The following is a 20321-nucleotide window of genomic DNA, read 5'->3' on the forward strand; positions in this document are numbered from 1 at the left end:
TCGCCACGAATTCTGCAACGCAATTATCACTTAGTGAAAGGGCTTGTACGTGCCAATAAAAACAAGTCATTTCTGCTTAGCACTGGCCTACTTACTTTTAAATGCTTGGCTGTGCAGCTGCAGCTCGCTCTGAAAACAAACAGCGCCGTGCAGCTGGGCTCTTCAAGACACAGCGAAAGGGGAATTTTAATCCCATGTTTTTTTTGTTCTTTGGCACCGGTCAGATTTATTTGGTCATAAAGAGAGTAAAAGCACCCCACCATCTGAAGGGGCTGGGGAAGTGGGAAACCAAGTCATGCCAGACCCAGTTGTAGACAAAGAAACACAACGGGCCAGGAAATGTATTCTGCAGGGTCAAAGTGCACCCAGAATATTCAAACCATACAGAGACTAAACAGCTCAGATAGGGGCACATTACTAGCATACCTGGATATTTTAGGCAGATAGCCCAGACCACTCATGATGATGAATACTACTCTGGGTTTGTTATCAGTGTAGAACAGCTAACATGCAGAAATACAGGTTTTATAATAGTGACATCACTGATAGTGTTGTATGTCTCTTAAAAAATGTGACAAAGTACTGAAACCAATAGTTACATGTCTCCAAGATCCATTTCCTGCAGCCTGATATGAAAACAAACTATCCATGGACCCCAAAATACATTTCCAGTTGTCACCTCCCCCTCCAACGGTTTCAGTCTGATACCATTAGGGGAAGAAGGGGTGAGGGTTGAGACTCAAGGAAAATACAAGAAACAGTATGTAACTCAAACTACAAGTACTATGCTCAGAATCGCTGTTGGATGAAAAACAAGCCATGTGTAACACCTACACTGAATCATATTTCAGTTGCATATAACTTTAAGCCTTCACACAGATACAACTACAAATAACTCAGAATCATTTTCTTTATGCAAAAAGTTGGAATACTTGTTAGAAGTAGAATTTACATCTATTGAATAGCAATTGGTTAATAGCATCAGAGCTTTAAGCACTTTGAGAGCTGCAATATTATTACACAAATATTGTAAACAAGCTATTTTAAATATTTATAATTTACTGTAATGTACTGTAACCACCTGTGTGTTGATGACCCAACAGATAACATGTCAAGATAAATATGCAGTAACCTGACAATACCTTGGCCAAAGAGCATCTGGAATATCACACAAAGCTCAAGTCCTAGTACCATAAAAAATATGGAAGTGTCTTTGAGAATTTCCAGAGACAGTACATAGACTCTACCCAATCCCTCAAGACACAAGGTTTGAGGACAGACTGGAGGTCTTAAATCTCTCTTTGGTTAAAGTGCAGTAAACTCAAGGGCAAGAGCATGTGTGCACTGAGCAATAGAGAAATAATTCACTTATGCCCCTGTAAAGCAAGCAGAGCATTTGAATCACACATCAAACTAATTTAGATTAGGATATGCACAACAATTTTGTGATAAACAATTTAAACGTTGTACTCTACTGATTTAGATGTATCCTTCAACCTCTCTGCACCACAACCTCTCTGGCTGTCTTACACTTCTGCCACTTCTGTCTCGCTTTAGAAAATGACTCTTACCCTTGTATACTTGGCTTCTCTTATTCAGATTTTACCTGAGGTACCCACAGGTACCCACTGTTGCTAAAAAGCTCCTATGCACTTCTATGCCCCTATACACTTCAGTTGAGTGCAAGGCCCCACCAACAAACATAATAGCTTTGGCAGCAAATGCCAAAGGTCTGGGAGAATTATGTATTTTTGTTTACATAAATGCACATTATTGGGAGAGATCATTACATTATCATACTGTACATAGGTATGCATGACCACAAGCAGTTACGCTCAGCTGCTGTGCATCAACCTTCGTTTTGCAAAGTATAGCAGTTTCAAGAGAGAACAAGTCTGAGACGTTTCTCAGATTTTTATAATGGATGTCTGCTTCTTCTTTGTATATAAAATGCCAAGTCGAACTATGAGATTCAAAAACTAGCTTTGTATACACAATGTCACACAACTGTATTTAATAGTCTGTTGATAAAGCTGTTAATTTATCAACTATTCAGCATGATTTTCAGACAGGACCTTCCAGTATAGACTTTGCCAGGCCTGTCGCTCTGTAGCTGAGGTATAGGCAGCATTGTGTGCTAGAGAACCAAAGACACAAGCAGTCCTTTCTTAGTTGTTTTTCCTCTTTAATGATCTGCGTTACCCCCAATTTGGTCAAAATGTAATATCCATACTTTTGTGGGAAAGCATGTATACTATGTCCCCCTTTGAAGGAAATCACTATATTGAAGGACCTAATTAAGACATACATAGAACGCGAAGAGTGGTCTACTCAGATTAAACATTTACTACAGGCAGTAAAGTCAGGAAGTTTATTAAGAAATGGTCAGACGTCCTATTGTAACCAGAAACTCTACTTCAGTTCTGCAAAACTCTTGAAATAACGGTGTTTCAGAATAAAAGAGAGAAAGACAAGAGAGCAAAAAGAGGACATTTTAATGTTTTCTTTTCTCTAGAGAGGAAAGCTCTTTATCATGCTTCAAATCCAACCTCTCACCTCCCCCTTTGGGCCTTTAGAAGCATCCTGTGACCCCTGACCCCTGGACAATAGAGGCCAGGACGTTTCCCAGTGAGCAGCGACGTAGCCAACAACAGGAACATGAGGGGTGCTCCTGGGAAACAAACTGTTTATTGTGCGACAGGATGGACAGGGCCCTCACTTAATTTCACACACACACACATTCACACACACACACATGTGCACACAAACACGCTCACATACATACACACTCACAAATGCCTCTTGTTGATTCATGAAATGCAAGAACAGCTCCACACATGTCTTGTCAGCTGATGCATGTACCGTCCAAACCTGCTGTTCTGAAATTAGCTATAGATTACTTTTTAATGTTTTTATGTCCTATTGTTACACTGAATAGGGATACGCCCGTCACTTATCTGTGGGCTTGTGTCTGCTCATGTGGGGGATGGTCCCTGGTTCCTGGTAAGGAGTGTGTAGAGAGAGAGAGAGAGAGAGAGAGAGAGAGAGAGAGAGAGAGAGAGAGAGAGAGAGAGAGAGAGAGAGAGAGAGAGAGAGAGAGAGAGAGAGAGAGAGAGAGAGAGAGAGAGAGAGAGAGAGAGAGAGAGAGAGAGAGAGAGAGAGAGAGAGAGAGAGAGAGAGAGAGAGAGAGAGAGAGAGAGAGAGAGAGAGAGAGAGAGAGAGAGAGAGAGAGAGAGAGAGAGAGAGAGAGAGAGAGAGAGAGAGAGAGAGAGAGAGAGAGGATGAGGACACGGCTAGGGAAGACAAATATTGCATCTGTCAGAGTGCATTATCTAAACAAGTTTAAGGACTAGTTATTTTCTTTTTTGCTTGCCTTTTGCCTTTCTTTTTGTATAGGTTGACTGTTCACTTTTTGACTCATGAAGTAAATGGACTTTCTATCTTTTGTTGTTTTTATTCAATAAAGCATAAAATGCCCTCTGTCATGCACACAGTCAACAGGGAGGGTACTTCTTTTGTGAAGAAATAAAGTGCCTTTTCTTACCAACCCCCTTGGTTCATATAGAATATATCCAGTTGAGAACTACATTTGTCCAAGCACTACATTTGAATAAGTTGACGAAGACAACGGCCAATGCATATATCAAAACATTCTGTCCACGCATTAGAAAAAATATATACATAATCTACAGGAACTACGAGTTAAGAAGTAAAAAAGCTTCCAAATTCCACACTTGTATGGTGGTAGTATTCAGGAACAGTTATTCTTTTCGGAATGGAAGGTGAGAGTGGCAGCATGGTGTCAATAAACAAACGTCAAAATGCACTTTCTGCCTTTCTGCCTAGCACCAAAACATGCCTGAGAAAATGAAGAAGAGATGCACTATGGTCTCAAGATACTGCTTTTTTTATTATCACGTGGCTGGGTTGGTTCAGGTAGTCAACAGTTCACATCTCTGACTGATGTTTTTGTCTGATTAGACTAGTACCAGGAGTACTATTTGGTACTGCCACCGTCTGTCTGTTTGAGAGGAAATCCCTTCTTTGTTTCTCAAGGAAGCTTAGTGAAATGAGAACCTGAATAAGTCATCAGAAGTCAAACAGCTGGAAAGCATTTACTAATGCTCAGGCTGTGATTGTTCCAGATACAGCAGCAACTGTGTTAGTTAATGCCAAGGACTATACCTTACCTAAGGCTCTGGAGACTATTCATAGCAAGGGCAGTGTAGTAAAACAACTTCTCCAGCAGGCACATTGTCAGCTTTGCAGTTAAAGACAGACAGAAAGACAGACACAGGGGGTGCAAGGCTCCTCCCTAAAATGCTTACCCCCCAAGGATTACTGGCTATGGTTGAGTGTGTTTTAAGTTTTCCTCCTTCCTCAACATGCTCAAAGTCTTCATGTGGTGGGTTGAATATCAACATACAGTACATAGAGAGGATTTGGCTCACTCTCTCCTCATCCAATGTCTCATCCAATGTCTAGAAGGTCTGTGTAGGGCCATAATGTTCATAGCTCCTAGGGGGGATGGGTACTCATGTCTGTCTGAAACTATGAGGGTCTGTCAAATAATATTGGGGGAGGGTGGGGGGTCTGACTGCTCTAATTCTTGCTACAATGGTCTCCCTGATGAACATGCTGATGTAATCCTGTAGAGGACAATGGGCTCTTATTTAACAAAAAGGTGCTAAAATTGTTCCTGATGGCCTTGTTTGACTTGGCCCACCTCCCCTTTTGTATTAGTCAGTTACGAGTGTTGTAGATAATACCTTTCAAGTAAACAGTGTGCAGCCTAGTTGTTTTTTAAATAACACATTTGTAACACTTTTAACTACCAATGTGTAATGCATTGCCCTATTATAAAAGGCCATGAGCTGTTATGATTTGTTATCAGATGTCTTACATTTAGTGCAATATGGGTGCAGTAGAAAGCAATATAGATTCATTATACAAAGGTGGTTGGAAGAAAGTGTTACTTAAAAAAGTTATTGGAACGTTTTTGATTGATCCAATTATGAACTTGTTAGCACAATAATTAATGAAAAGCATTCTTAAGAAATGTCCATATTGGAATCCCCAAAGTAAATTATATACCCCCACTCCTACAGGGGGGAGCAGTCCCGCTGAAATATCAGGGGCAGATAGCCCTGACCCCTGAGTTATGTCTATAAATGCCATGTCTGGGATCCTGGGCTTTTAACTATGTTAATCATGTAAACAAATAAATGAGGCGTTATTGGGCAAGGACCCCTGCTTCTAAATGAGACACCCCCTCAACTGTTCACCAATTAAGCCAATTAAACACTGCAGAGTTCACTCTGGTAACTGTTAAAGCAAATAATGCCATTTAATGAGTACATCCCTGAGGCCATAAATGTTTTCACCACTGTTTCATAACAAGCTCTGAACATGCCTCTCACACAACAAACCAATGCAGGCTAATGCTTAGTCCTGCACCAGCTGGTTTGAATTTCCAACGTCTAAGAAAGGGAGTAACTACTGTAGACTTTTATATTGCACCATTAAAATGTATATATGAAAATATATACAGTGGCACAAAAGTTGTCATCTATGCCTTGGAAATATTTGTTCTATTGTTTTGTAATTTTCATTTTACATACTTCACAGCAATGTGTGGTATGATGTCCCATGGTCTTTATTAATATATCTGCTTGGTCAAAGAAACTACTGTGTGGATTGTTGGTCTGAGTCCATGTGGTTTATTGAGGCCAGAACCAGGCTCAATAAAGACCCGGTCTATTCATTATATTTCTATGCATTTAATCCTATCCGATAGCCGAAATTTGGATAGGTAACTTTTGAAAAACTGTGCCCATGGAACTCTTGCGAGTCAGTCTGGTCTACCTGTCAGAACCTTTGTAGATCAGGGAGGTTTAGTCAATCTGAGAAGGATTTGGTTTGTCGGATTGGTAGGTTGTGGCAAACATCATCCACACGAGTGCTCACACTGTCATGAGGAATAGTTGTGGACTGATTCAGACCGCCTTTAGACTGGGTCAATGGGCCATCATCTGCCACCTAAACGTTGACAAACAAAATCAAAACAGAGTCAAGGAAATGGGCCATGAAACAATGATTGCACTGCACATAATGCCCCTTTTTCAATAGCCTAGTCAAAGAAGCATGGGATTGTGCCCAGAGATGCTGATTTCGTTGCAAACATGAGAATTGGCTGCACACAATTGAGAGTGTATAATCAAATCAAGAACATTGATACAGGGAGTGGACAAATATCTCTCTGTAAGTAGGAATTATGCATCTTTGTTCCATATAAGAACCTCAGAGAACAGCCATGAACTGGGTTAAGGTAGAGCACCTCGAGGGGCTCTCAGAGGCTGAGCTCAACTTTAATTGGTTGAGCGTTTATTGGATAATTCAGACATCAGCAGGACCCATTTGAAATTATTGTGAAAATGATTGTAAACATATGTGCATTGTCACAGCAGATTTAGCTTGGGTTGCTGGCGGAGACTAGCTCAATAAAGGAACATGTTCAAATATAGCTTGGGTATAAGAAATGAAATTACAAGAGCCCTTTGTTTCTGACAGTGGGACAATCCTCTGATGAAGACTCTTGGTCCGAGAGAGACATGTCATAAGAAACAGACACTGCCTTGTCCATGCTCTCAAATTACACCACTATATTACATTGTCTTCAGTTGAAAGAGGTCAGCCAACCCGCTACCCTACCCATATCATACGTATCCCTGAGCATCCACACCAAGACACATACATAACTTTAGATCTGGGGGCGCCAACTTTGTAACTAAAAACTCCCCACTACAGGGGATGGGTGGGGATTTCCCTAACCGCTGGTAAGGGGTTATCCAAGAAACATGGAAACTGTATTTGCTCTCTGCCATGAAAGTTAGTTTTTTATCCATATCACCCTGACAGACCATCCTAGACTCTTAGAAAAAAGGGTTCCAAAAGGGTTCTTCAGCTGTCCCCATAGGAGAACCCTTTTTGGTTCCAAGTAGAACCCTTTTTTGATTCCAGGTAGAACCCTTTTGAGTTCCATGTAAAACCCTCTGTGGAAAGGGTTCTAACTGGAACCAAAAATAGTTATTCAAAGGGTTTCCCCTATGGGGACTGCCGGAGAAACCTTTTAGGTTCTAGATAACATCTTTTTTTTTTAAGAATGTAGATGGCTATTGGTGCAGGATTGTTTGATGGGTTAGGGCTCTCTAGTGGTAGTCACCCACATAATCTAGGTTTAAAGCTCACTGTAGCCAAACAGTGCACATTGAAATTTCTAAGAGTGAGACAGTGGTGGAATGACTGTGGGATGTTTTTCAAGCTGAGGCTTGAGGCCAACAGAGAGTGTGGGGGAAACAACTCCATGCTGAATGTCCTTAGCAACTAGGCAGAGTCAGCACACAAGGCCCCTGCTGCACAAGGCCTGAACTGCTACCTCTACTGCTGGTCTGGCTGAATCTGATTACAGGCAGGCCCTGAGGACAGTCAGGTCATTGAGAGCGCAGAGATGAGCAAACAATAGATATTATCTTAAGGAATCTCTAGCTTTCCAAAGGAAAATGGTCCTCAGTGTCACATTGACGATGGGATCCTCAACCTGACAGTGAATCAGCCATTTAAAAAGGATGAACACTGCCACCCATTCATAGATACTCACTAAAATAATGAGAGCTCTTTTTTCACCCTTGTTTAAGACATATAAAGGGAAACTCATGGGGCTTTGCAAGACAAGGCTGTGCAGAAATTGGAGCATGCAGCTGACTCACAGATGAATACGCCTTTACAATTATTGGATATTGACTGAACAATCACTTGGTCTATCACCATAGTACTTGACAAAGCTATATAGAAAAATCTAATCTAAAGCAAATGTATACATTTAAAAGTTTCTGCTATTGAATGTGCGTGACTATGTAGTGTAGCCTATTGTTGGCTAAATGTTTCATACATTTCGTCAGCTGTGTGAGTTTACTGTAGGGCCCTTTGATCAGTGGGCCCTGCTTATCCTTGAAGTCAAACAGGGACATCTTGTGGAGGGAGTAAGAAGCTGAACGAGAGATTCACGGAAGATGGCGGAAGCGGATGATGAAGTGGAATGTGAATACAATGGCGGTAGAATCAAGGAGAATTGGAGTATTGTTTAAAATAATGAAAAATATTCCTGGAGTGATTGAAGCACGTCGGATGAATCGAGTGGTGAATGGGGAAAAAGTGAAGAGTATCTGTTCTTTTGTTTTTTGAAATGGTGTCTCTCCCTAATTAAGTGCGGTTAGGGTATATTAACTACGGAGTTAGGGCATTTATCCCAAGAACAATGAGGTGTGAACATTGTAAAGCTTTTGGTCATGTAGAAAGTGTTTGCAGAAGGGAGAAGCCGAGATGTACAAGATGTGGAAAATATCATATTATGTGTTATAAAAGTGATGAAAATGTGACATGTTGTAATTGCGGTGGGAATCATGAAGCCACGTCTTCTGAATGCCCCACAAGGGTAGAGAATGAGGTGGCCAAAGTCAGGGTTGTACAGAGCATTTCATATGCAGAAGCTGTGAAAAGGGTTGAGGGTTTGAATGTTGCACCAGAAGAGTTCATGGTAGTGGATAGGCCTTCACTGCAGAATATGGAGAACTAAAAGAAGGAAGAAGTGGGAGTTTTGTTTGTTTTTGGCAATGTACTATTTTTATTAGGGTGGATTGTTAGAATCACTTTTAAGTATGATTTATTTATTTAAATTTTATTTTTGGTTTAAAACCGTCCAGTTGGTGGCGGCAATACAACTTTTGGATGTAGTCCGCCATAAAACCCACAGAAGAAGAAGAAGAAGACATCTTGTGAACAGAGGCTCACATGTGGTTTATTAAGTTTTAATAATAATATAATAATAATACGTTTTGTATGTGTTGTTGTGTGTTAAATGGTTGCAGCTTGCCCCTGTAAATGTATGCTTAATATGGTTATTTTGTTTGAGCTCTCTATTAAAATGAATTGGAATGTTTTGTACCTACCACATCCACATTTTGGCAAGATCAGACTCTTTTTGGAATAGGCCTAAATAATGTTGAATTTCTTTGTGGTCCAAACAGGATAACCACTTAGAAAACTAAAGTTGTGGTTCTTCTCATCCAGCTAAACCACAATGATAATCTGCACCACACCTGACCTAAATAAAAAATGAATCAATATTAACCAAAATATTTACATTTACATTTACATCATTTAGCAGACGCTCTTATCCCGAGCGACTTACAAATTGGTGCATTCACCTTATAGCCAGTGGGACAATATGTTTTTTTAAATTATTTGGTTTGGGGTGAGGGGGGGGTAGAAGGATTACTTTATCCTATCCCAGGTATTCCTTAAAGAGGTGGGGTTTCAAGTGTCTCCGGAAGGTGGTGAGTGACTCCGCTGTCCTGGCGCCGTGAGGGAGCTTGTTCCACCACTGGGGTGCCAGAGCAGCGAACAGTTTTGACTGGGCTGAGCGGGAACTGTGCTTCCGCAGAGGTAGGGGGGCCAGCAGGCCAGAGGTGGATGAACGCAATGCCCTCGTTTGGGTGTAGGGACTGATCAGAGCCTGAAGGTACGGAGGTGCCGTTCCCCTCACAGCTCCGTAGGCAAGCACCATGGTCTTGTAGCAGATGCGAGCTTCAACTGGAAGCCAGTGGAGTGTGCGGAGGAGCGGGGTGACGTGAGAGAACTTGGGAAGGTTGAACACCATACGGGCTGCAGCATTCTGGATGAGTTGTAGGGGTTTAAGTGCACAGGCAGGGAGCCCAGCCAACAGCGAGTTGCAGTAATCTAGACGGGAGACGACAAGTGCCTGGATTAGGACCTGTGCCGCTTCCTGTGTAAGGCAGGGTCGTACTCTCCGAATGTTGTAGAGCATGAACCTACAGGATCGGGTCACCGCCTTGATGTTAGCGGAGAATGACAGGGTGTTGTCCAGGGTCACGCCAAGGCTCTTCGCACTTTGGGAGGAGGACACAACGGAGTTGTCAACCGTGATGGCGAGATCATGGAACAGGCAGTCCTTCCCCAGGAGGAAGAGCATCTCTGTCTTGCCGAGGTTCAGTTTGAGGTGGTGATCCGTCATCCACACTGATATGTCTGCCAGACATGCAGAAATGCGATTCGCCACCTGGTTATCAGAAGGGGGAAAGGAGAAGATTAGTTGTGTGTCGTCTGCGTAGCAATGATAGGAGAGGCCATGTGAGGATATGACAGAGCCAAGTGACTTGGTGTATAGCGAGAATAGGAGAGGGCCTAGAACTGAGCCCTGGGGGACACCAGTGGTGAGAGCACGTGGTGCGGAGACAGATTCTCGCCACGCCACTTGGTAGGAGCGACCGGTCAGGTAGGACGCAATCCAAGAGTGAGCCGCGCCGGAGATGCCCAACTCGGAGAGGGTGGAGAGGAGGATCTGATGGTTCACAGTATCAAAGGCAGCAGACAGGTCTAGAAGGACAAGAGCAGAGGAGAGAGAGTTAGCTTTAGCAGTGCGGAGAGCCTCCGTGACACAGAGAAGAGCAGTCTCAGTTGAATGACCAATCTTGAAACCTGACTGGTTTGGATCAAGAAGGTCATTCTGAGAGAGATAGCAAGAGAGTTGGCTAAAGACGGCACGCTCAAGAGTTTTGGAGAGAAAAGAAAGAAGGGATACTGGTCTGTAGTTGTTGACATCGGAGGGATCGAGTGTAGGTTTTTTGAGAAGGGGTGCAACTCTCGCTCTCTTGAAGACGAAAGGGACATAGCCAGCGGTCAAGGATGAGTTGATGAGCGAGGTGAGGTAAGGGAGAAGGTCACCGGAGATGGTCTGGAGAAGAGAGGAGGGGATAGGGTCAAGCGGGCAGGTTGTTGGGCGGTCGGCTATCAAAAGTCGCAAGATTTAATCTGGAGAGAGAGGGGAGAAAGAAGTCAAAGCATAGGGTAGGGCAGTGTGAGCAAGACCAGCAGTGTCATTTGACTTAAGAAACGAGGATCGGATGTCGTCAACCTTCTTTTCAAAATGGTTGACGAAGTCATCCACAGAGCGGGAGGATGGGGGGGAGGGGGAGGAGGATTAAGCAGGGAGGAGAAGGTGGCAAAGAGCTTCCTAGGGTTAGAGGCAGATGCTTGGAATTTAGAGTGGTAGAAAGTGGCTTTAGCAGCAGGAACATAGGAAGAAAATGTAGAGAGGAGGGAGTGAAAAGATGCCAGGTCCACAGGGAGTCTAGTTTTCCTCAATTTCCGCTCGGCTACCCTGAGCCCTGTTCTGTGAGCTCGCAATGAGTCGTCAAGCCACGGAGCAGGAGGGGAGGACCGAGCCGGCCGGGAGGATAGGGGACATAGAGAGTCAAAGGATGCAGAAAGGGAGGAGAGGAGGGTTGAGGAGGCAGAATCAGGAGATTGGAGGGAGAAGGATTGAGCAGAGGGAATAGATGATAGGATGGAAGAGGAGAGAGTAGCGGGAGAGAGAGAGCGAAGGTTGTGACGGCGGATTACCATCTGAGTAGGGGCAGAGTGAGTAGTGTTGGAGGAGAGCGAGAGAGAAAAGGATACAAAGTAGTGGTCGGAGACATGGAGGGGAGTTGCAGTGAGATTAGTAGAAGAACAGCATCTAGTAAAGATGAGGTCAAGCGTATTGCCTGCCTTGTGAGTAGGGGGGGACGGTGAGAGGGTGAGGTCAAAAGAGGAGAGGAGTGGAAAGAAGGAGGCAGAGAGAAATGAGTCAAAGGTAGACGTAGGGAGGTTAAAGTCACCCAGAACTGTGAGGGGTGAGCCATCCTCAGGAAAGGAACTTATCAAGGCGTCAAGCTCATTGATGAACTCTCCAAGGGAACCTGGAGGGCGATAAATGACAAGGATGTTAAGCTTGAATGGGCTAGTGACTGTGACAGCATGGAATTCAAATGAGGAGATAGACAGATGGGTCAGGGGAAAAAGAGAAAATGTCCACTTGGGAGAGATGAGGATTCCTGTGCCAATGAGAAGGATATAGATTTTCTTTACTTACAAAAGTAGGGCAGTCAATAAATCGATGCTCATGTCTGTAAAATAACTGCCTTCATTGTCAGGAGATAGGTAGGTAGGCCAAAGAGTGTAGGCCTAATACATTGGAAAGGGCTATAAGGCCAGGCCTGACATCCAAAACCAATATTTCATTTCAGAATTTATAAAAAATTTGGTTAAGGCACAAAATATCCATTAAATTGACCAGATAATCTAGTGGCTGCTTTAAACATGAAAATAAATGTCTTAAAAAATGGAAGGCAGTCGGGAGGAGGTAAGATCAGATAGGACCATTCTAGCCAATGAGATATGAGATACGCGATATGAGATACTGGCAGAACGGTTTTCACTAGTTACCAAAGCCACAAATTGGCTATATCATAAAAATTCTAGAAAACCTAAATGTGCTTTTGGGTCTTATTTCAAAGTTAGGGTTAGGCATAATTTTAGCAGTGTGGTTAAGGTTAGGTTTATGTTTAAAATCACATTTTAAGAAGACAAATTGTAGAAATGTGCGGGGTTTTATGACTTTGTGGCTGTGGTAACTACTGACGACCAGGCACAACGCCGATATAAAGGGTTTTTTCTCTAAGTTTGCGGGATATCTACTTATATCAGTACATTCGTTACAAAACGTCTATTTGATCAAATAAGCCTCACGTATCAAATAAACTTTTCAAAGTTTTATTAACCAAATTCGACAATCTCTCATTGACCTCCATACAAAAACTCCTCGCTTGGTGAGCAAAGAAAACCGAAAAAACGCCACCTGCTGGAGAAGACAGATTATGGGCCCAGTTATCCCTCTCGCTTCGCATCTTCCTCTCTGGTTAAGGTTAGGGTCAGCTGTCCAATTCATTTCTCGTCTCGCGATATTCCGGAACTCTTCTCCAGCAGCAGTGGAAAGAGAGAGAGGGGTGAGAACGTTCTTATTATACCTCAGTGGGTGAGAAAGCTAGCCAACCTTCTACGGTGGAAACTACAGTTATATTCGAAAAATCCCACGATAGTTACATTATTTATATACACACAAAGTGACTGGTTTGAAAAACATCGTAATTTAACCGAAATTATCTGTGCCAAGTGTATTAGAGAGCCATATCTAATTAAACGAGCAATGGCGTTGAAAAGAATTCAAAAGGTGAGTGTTTGTTATTGTTTGCTTATTTCTTCCTGTCATCCTGCGTTGCAACGAACGGTAACGTTAGTCAACTAAATTGTTATGCTTACAATCAGTATAGTTCTCCACATTTCATGTAACACACACTTATTTGTGGTCCCCTAGAATACTTGACAGATGGACAAAGACGAGTAACCAATGGTGGCCTTTTGCAATTGACGCATTGCATGCTAGCATGCTGTTAGCTAGCTAACGTTAGCTTAACAGGACAGTATTATTATTCTTTGCTTGTTAGCGGTCCTCCCAACTAGTTAACGTTAGATAATGTAACGGACCTGTACCTATTGCATTTGATTGGGGTACAAGTAATATGACCACATTGCGCGTGTAAAAAAATAATAATAATCACTAGTTAGTTAGTCATTTATTTGTCAGACGAACCCGGTGAGAGTACAATTTGGGGCTAGCTTGCTAATGCTAGTGCATCATGAATGAGTGTGCTGAAAACCAATGCGCACGCGTGACAGCTGTTTGCAGGTTGCCAAATACTGAACCCCAATGTCAATGTTGCCGTATATGGAATGGCAAATGGGGCACTGGGGCAGGCGGGTGTATTTATAACATAATGGACAGCGTTTGCATAAATAGTTAGCTAACTAGATTATTGAGAAAGTGTACTGATTTATGTACAACAATAACACAGTGATGTCATACCATATAAACTCAAATGGTACACCACTAGTAAACACCATAACATTTAACATATGTGAATTTGGCAAACAATTGAAACAGCAGTGGTCTGTTTTTGTTTTGTCCTTATTCTCACTGTAATAAAAGTTATCATGAGTAGGGACATTTTGTATGGTGTAACATTAAAATCACTTCACAGTATGGTACAGAAAGGGCCGGTGTAGTAATTGGTGATGTTAGCCTAAATGTCAAATTTGAGAAGATGCTTTGATAGTTAATTTGGCTGTTTCACCCTTCACCCCAACTCAGTGCTAAACCAGACAACCGTTGTCAAACGATGTGGTGTAGCTTGTTTATTTTTCACAATATCTGAATGTAATTTGTCATATCAATTTCCTCAGTCAGTGTGTGACTGTGTCTGAATCAGGGTCGTATTCACTAGAAAACAAACAGAAGAAAACAGACCGAAACGGGGAGGGACTACTAGTCCAATAATACGACCCAGTGAATACCTAGATGTTACTACCTATGCCAAGTTTTTTTCCAAGATATGCAGAATTGCAGAGACCACAGCAGTCTGTTTAGAAAAAATATATATCTGTAACATATGACACAGGTATATCCATGACATATTTTTTTTCCTTATCTGCCACATTGGCTAGAAGTGGACTCAAAAAGGTAATGTTAGGCACTGCCTGTATTTATCTATTATTGTTCATCTCTTTAGGAACTGACAGATTTGCAGAGGGATCCGCCTGCACAGTGCTCAGCGGGACCAGTTGGAGATGATTGTAAGTAACTAAGGGATAAATCCTATATATTGATAACATGAAGGACATATTTGCCATGTTGGCATGTTTTTAAAAACAGTCTGTGCCAGTCTGTTAGACATTCAGTAGTGTGAAATGCAAACATACACAATACGTACATTTAGGTAACTTTTGATGGGGACCCATGCGATGGGCTAGGCTGTGACATTGCATTGTTCTGTATAAATTGTAACCCTTTTGAAATTTTATTTACAGTGTTTCACTGGCAGGCGACAATAATGGGTCCGGTATGTGATTTAATTTCCCCTTTCTCTTATTAGCATAAAGTTTAGCAACAATTAAGCTTTTAAGGGTATTCTTCTCCTTCTAAACAAGTTTTTCTTCTATTCTTTTAGAATGACAGTCCTTATCAGGGAGGGGTGTTCTTTTTGACTATTCACTTCCCTACAGACTACCCCTTCAAACCACCAAAGGTGAGTTAAAAAAGCAAATAAGATCAGTTGACATTAGGAAACACAATTCATAGTGCTAGCAGTACGTTCTGGTTTATAAAATGTTTTAATTCAATTGCAGGTTGCGTTCACGACAAAGATCTACCACCCCAATATCAACAGCAATGGAAGTATTTGTCTGGATATATTGAGATCACAATGGTCGCCTGCACTTACTGTATCAAAAGGTAAGCCCCTATGAATGTTTGTCTATAGTAGAGCTGGGATGATAAATATAAAATTATTGATATCGATCAAACCAATAATGTATCAGACATTTTACTGATATCGATGCACACTATATGCTTATTGTTCAATTTATAGTTGTTGTGAAATTTCAGTCGATTTATCGGGATACGGATTTATGTCCATATCATCTAGCTCTAGTCTATAGGCTCTGACATAAGGTTGGAATGAAATATTTCCAGGGATTACAGTCCCCTGTAGCTCAGTTGGTAGAGCATGGTGCTTGCAACGGCAGGGTTGTGGGTTCGTTTCCCACGGGGGGCAGTCAGTATGAAAATGTATGCACTCACTAACTGTAAGTCGCTCTGGATAAGAGCGTCTGCTAAATGACAAAAATGTAAATTACTTGCAATATAACTATATGTTACATTATTATTCTTATTATGAGGAAAATATATTTACTTATAATGCATAGGACCCTTCAAATGTTAGCTTTGATTTAATGACAGTCAGACAGACAGCATATTATCTCTCCAAACATGCTTATTTTAGAACTGTAAGCATACAAATTTAGTTGGTTTGTTTACAAGCATTTTACTTACCATTTAAATAAATAATTGTTTGACCTAGTCAATGTCTTTCCTGGTAGTTTCAAGTTTTATTAGTTGTATGTACATGATACACATGGTATACACCGTCCAACAAAATGTTTACTTGCAGGTTCCTTCTCGACAATGCAACAACAATAAGAAATAATAAAAGATAAGCATTCAACTATAAAGTAAATGGCTCAGTAGAATATCATATTTTTTTGTTGCGTAAGTATAGTACAGGAAGGCACAATTTATAGTCTAATATTTACATGTGTTTTGGGGGGCATGTTTAAATTGTGCAGTATTTAGTAATAATAATAAGTCTGGTAGCAGCAGTTGTGATGTGTGTATCATGAATGTACTGTATATGGGTGTGTGGTAATAATGTACAAGACAATTAGAGATCAAATTCAGCAATCCATTGTTTTGTATTTTCTACTTCAAATGGTTGTCAGAATAGTAAATATATTATTCTTAGACTTGAGAAGGGCAATCGTTATCATGTTCCACTTTGTGTCTCAGATGAAGAGGTGGTCAACACAATAGCAACTGTTGTCATAGCAATATGGATGAAAGCTGTGTCTAGATGTATTAAAGGCTCTTAGTTCCCCTAAAGAAAATGCATGGTTAAGAGCCATTTACAGAAGCATTTGGCCTCCTTTTTGGATAATAAAATATTTAAAATATAATTTTTATTCACTTGTTGTATGTGTGTGTGTCTGCAGTGTGAGGGGTTTCAGATGTAGTTATCGAATGTTGATTATTTTCTTGTCCATTTTTTTCTAGTTCTCTTGTCAATCTGCTCTCTGCTTTGCGATCCGAACCCAGATGACCCTCTTGTACCAGAGATTGCACACACCTACAAAGCTGACAGGGAAAAGTGAGTGTGCCATAGTGTTTGATTCCTTGATTCCTTTTCTTTGAAACCAGCATACTGGTATTCCTGAATAGGGCCTACTCCACAAACAGTTAAATGTATCTTTAATGCCAACATTTTGGTCAATAGACCTTCATTTGATGCCAATGTTTCAGTCAACCCTGGTGAAGGTCTAAAATACCAGTGTGCTAGTTCTGTTTTTCAGGTATAGTGCAAACCTTCCATTTTGTTTTACAGGTACAACAGACTAGCAAGAGAATGGACACAGAAGTATGCAATGTGAGAATGCCTGTGAAATGAAAACACTAAAAGAAGAAAAACACGTTTAATATTAACACAAGGCAAACGAACAAGAGGGGAAACATAACTACACACTCTGGTTGGAGAAGGAAGCGATAAAATAAGGGACAGTGCAACCTGGCTGCTAAGTGCCGAGCTGCTGCCATGTGCCATTCTTCATGACTTGTATGGATCAGCTGAGCAAGGCCTAAGGAACTCCTGAAAGCACTCCCTTATGGAAGACTGGAACCTCCCCGTAGTCCAGACCACCACACCCAGACTTTAACTATTACGACTTCTATTGTGACTATTATTATCAGTGTTACTATTCATATTCTTATTATGATTACTTATTATAATGATATCATTGTGTTATTCTACTGAATGCTGAAACATGGGGTTTTGAATTTGGAGGGGCCTAGTTAGCGGTTTGGTTCTCCCTCCTTTCAAAGGTACTATCTTTGCCCCTCTGGATGTCTTGTATTACTGTATGTTCATGTATTCAGTGGCCTTGCTGTATTATTGTAACAACCTCCTCTCAGATGTTAGATGTGCAATTGAGTTGGAGTGCTCAGCACATAATGGTGCATGGCTATATGCAGCAGCGTGGTTCAGTGGCTCACTAAGACTCTGGAGATGGTTCGACCCAAACTATCTCGCACCCGGACATAATGTGAGACGATTCAGACAGTCATTCTGTATCCCCCTGAGCGAATTTGTTTTATCACTCAATGCATTTTGAAATGTCCCAAATGCAGTGACGGGTGGTCCTTGGAGAGCCTGGAGAGAGGTGCTATCAAGGTGAGCTGCCCTGGGTTGGACTGGCATCAGTGCTCATGGGCAAGAGACCAGGGAGAAAGTTCTGGAACCTCCACCACTTTTCTCACCTGTGTCGTCTATGTCCCTGCTTGTCCTAGATCCATCCAGGGCTAGCACCTTACTACATAAAATCATACTGGAAGGTAGTACTTAAACCCTGGTAAAGCTAATCTCAAAGAGCTTAACTACTCCCAGCCATACAGTTGAGTACACACGTAGCGAAACAGAATGTAAGCTTGAGAGATCAGGATGGTTCATGAGGCTGGAGGTAGAGTGCCACCCTGTAAATACAGTAGCTCAGGTATATATCCAACTCACCTGTCTGTGAAAGGGCACTGTAGTGACCTATGATGTGAGAAAAATGACCAGAGCTGTGTTGCACACTGACATGCTGCTTTAATCCAGAAGTTGTCGTTGGAGACATTATCTGACATGGGTCATTCATTAGCTTTCCCTTCTCAGTTCTCACCGTTATCACAGATTGTTTTACTGTACAACACTATGATGTGAATGTTTTCAAACAGTTTTTGTTCATGCTGTGGATAGACACCGCACATGCTATTTCTTTGAATATGCCATTGGTTAAAACTGGAGTCATTTTTAATTTAGATGGGAGGTTGAAAATACTTTATTTAATGACAACTGTTGCAGATCTATGAATTAACATGTTTTTTTTTTTTGTTAATGTGAGTGACTTGAGGTGTATTTCTCATCTTGGTTTATTGTGAGGTTTCACATGTTTCCCATGCCTTTTACATTTTAACATAACATGAGCTGTAACCTGGGTTGTGCCAGATGTCTTGAGATTTTGTTATTGTCATTGGAACATTACTTTCTCTTTATTTTTACAGAGGGTCTGCAACAGTGCACATAGGCAATACATTTTTAACTTAGTATTCAGCAAGCTTGATTGTAGTTTTTTTTTTATGTCACTAAAATGACCACTGTTGTAATTAATCTGGCATTAGTAATATCACATTTTAAAGTCAACAATTATTTAGTCTGCATCTGTCTTGAGCTATAAATTGTTTGTTGACATGGAAAGGGAATAAAAAGTATAGGGGGGGGGGGGCAGTATAAGACTTTTGGCAATCGAAATGCTTGGTATTGTAGCAGTAACTGTCGTTCATGGATTTAGTGAAAGATCATTTAGGTTGATTGGGCTGGAAAAGAGGTTGTACTCTAGTCTACACTATACTGCAGATTGGTTTTATTTAGGAGCCCAATGCATACAGTCATTATGAATTACATTTAGAATTGGTCATAAGGCTATGATTTTGGCACAAAACGCTTTTTCACATTTGTTCTACAATTTAGCAGCAATGGATTGAATATCAGAATCATCTGGCAGTCAAACCATTTCTTAAAAAGACTGAGGCAGTAAGTAATGCCACCGGACAAAACATTTCTTAAGCTTGCTGATTTTGCTCCGTATATTTGTTTTGGTTGTTTGGTTATTTTTTTGTAATCTGTCTTCCAGTTGTCTGTTTTGTGTGCAGTCAGCCTCAATCCATCAAATGTTTCTTTCAGTATGACATCCTGGTTTGCTCCAAAGAGATAACAAATGATCTCACTGGTCCAATGGGTTCTCAATGGAGGTCATGATAGGCAGCTTGGCATGCTTTGCACTCTGGAGAACCTTTTCACAACCATTTGTCAGATATCAGGGATTTCTTTACAATTAATTTGCCTGACACCTCTGACAAAAACTTAGCCTTAACCATCATTTTGTGTATAGATACTTTAACTTGCTATCAGGGCTTGTTTTCCCCTAAAGGGAAATCAATTTAATTTTATCACTAGAGACTTGCAATTAAAATGTAAATGGGACAACTCATTTTTAAATGTACAGCCTTGCTAACTTGAAATTCAGGACCAGCCTTCATAAATAAATGCATCTCAAATTTGATATCTCTGTAGGTATGTCAATAAGACTTCCCATCCCCATAACCAATTCTCTCCCCTTGCATACACATGACAGAAAATAATTGAGTTGTCAATTAAAATAATAAAACTCATTTTGTTTTATGTTTCTGAAATTAATTCCATACTCATTTCTTGACTCAGAAATGTAAAAGTATTGTAAAAATATACATTCCCTCATCTGTGTCGTTTTCAGTGTATATTTTATTATTTTCCATGTCTGGTCTGACAGGCTGTTATCAGGGTTATTGTGATGCGTGATTTGAAGGAGTCAGGCGCAGGATGGTAAATCACAGTATACAGAGTTTATTCCATAATCCAGTGTAACCAGTCCAGTGCGCAAAACAGGCGCACTGGAACAAACATGCACACGGGGAAAATACCCCAGCAATACAAAATACTGAGCTCAACTGAGCTACTAATCCTCACAATGAACAATCACCCACAAGGACAAGGGGGCCAGAGGGAACGCTTAAACACGTACTAATGAGGGGAATATGAACCAGGTGTGTGTAATTGACAAGACAAATGGAATGATGAGATATGGAGCGGCAGTGGCTAGAAGGCCGGTGACGACGAACGCCGAAG

General features: G+C 41.1%; 1 protein-coding gene across 1 annotated transcript; it reads left to right on the forward strand.

The window, feature by feature from the left end:
- The first annotated feature begins 12871 nt into the window (after nt 1-12871).
- On the forward strand, nt 12872-19853 carry LOC121584850 (ubiquitin-conjugating enzyme E2 D4). The gene is made up of 7 exons (XM_041901015.2): nt 12872-13126; nt 14523-14586; nt 14821-14852; nt 14961-15038; nt 15139-15244; nt 16622-16715; nt 16950-19853. The coding sequence occupies exons 1-7, from the start codon at nt 13103-13105 to the stop codon at nt 16993-16995; spliced, it is 444 nt and encodes a 147-aa protein (XP_041756949.1). The 5' UTR covers nt 12872-13102; the 3' UTR covers nt 16996-19853.
- The last annotated feature ends 468 nt before the right edge of the window (nt 19854-20321 follow it).

The sequence above is a fragment of the Coregonus clupeaformis genome, chromosome 16, assembly GCF_020615455.1.
Source record: "Coregonus clupeaformis isolate EN_2021a chromosome 16, ASM2061545v1, whole genome shotgun sequence".
Taxonomy (NCBI): domain Eukaryota; kingdom Metazoa; phylum Chordata; class Actinopteri; order Salmoniformes; family Salmonidae; genus Coregonus; species Coregonus clupeaformis.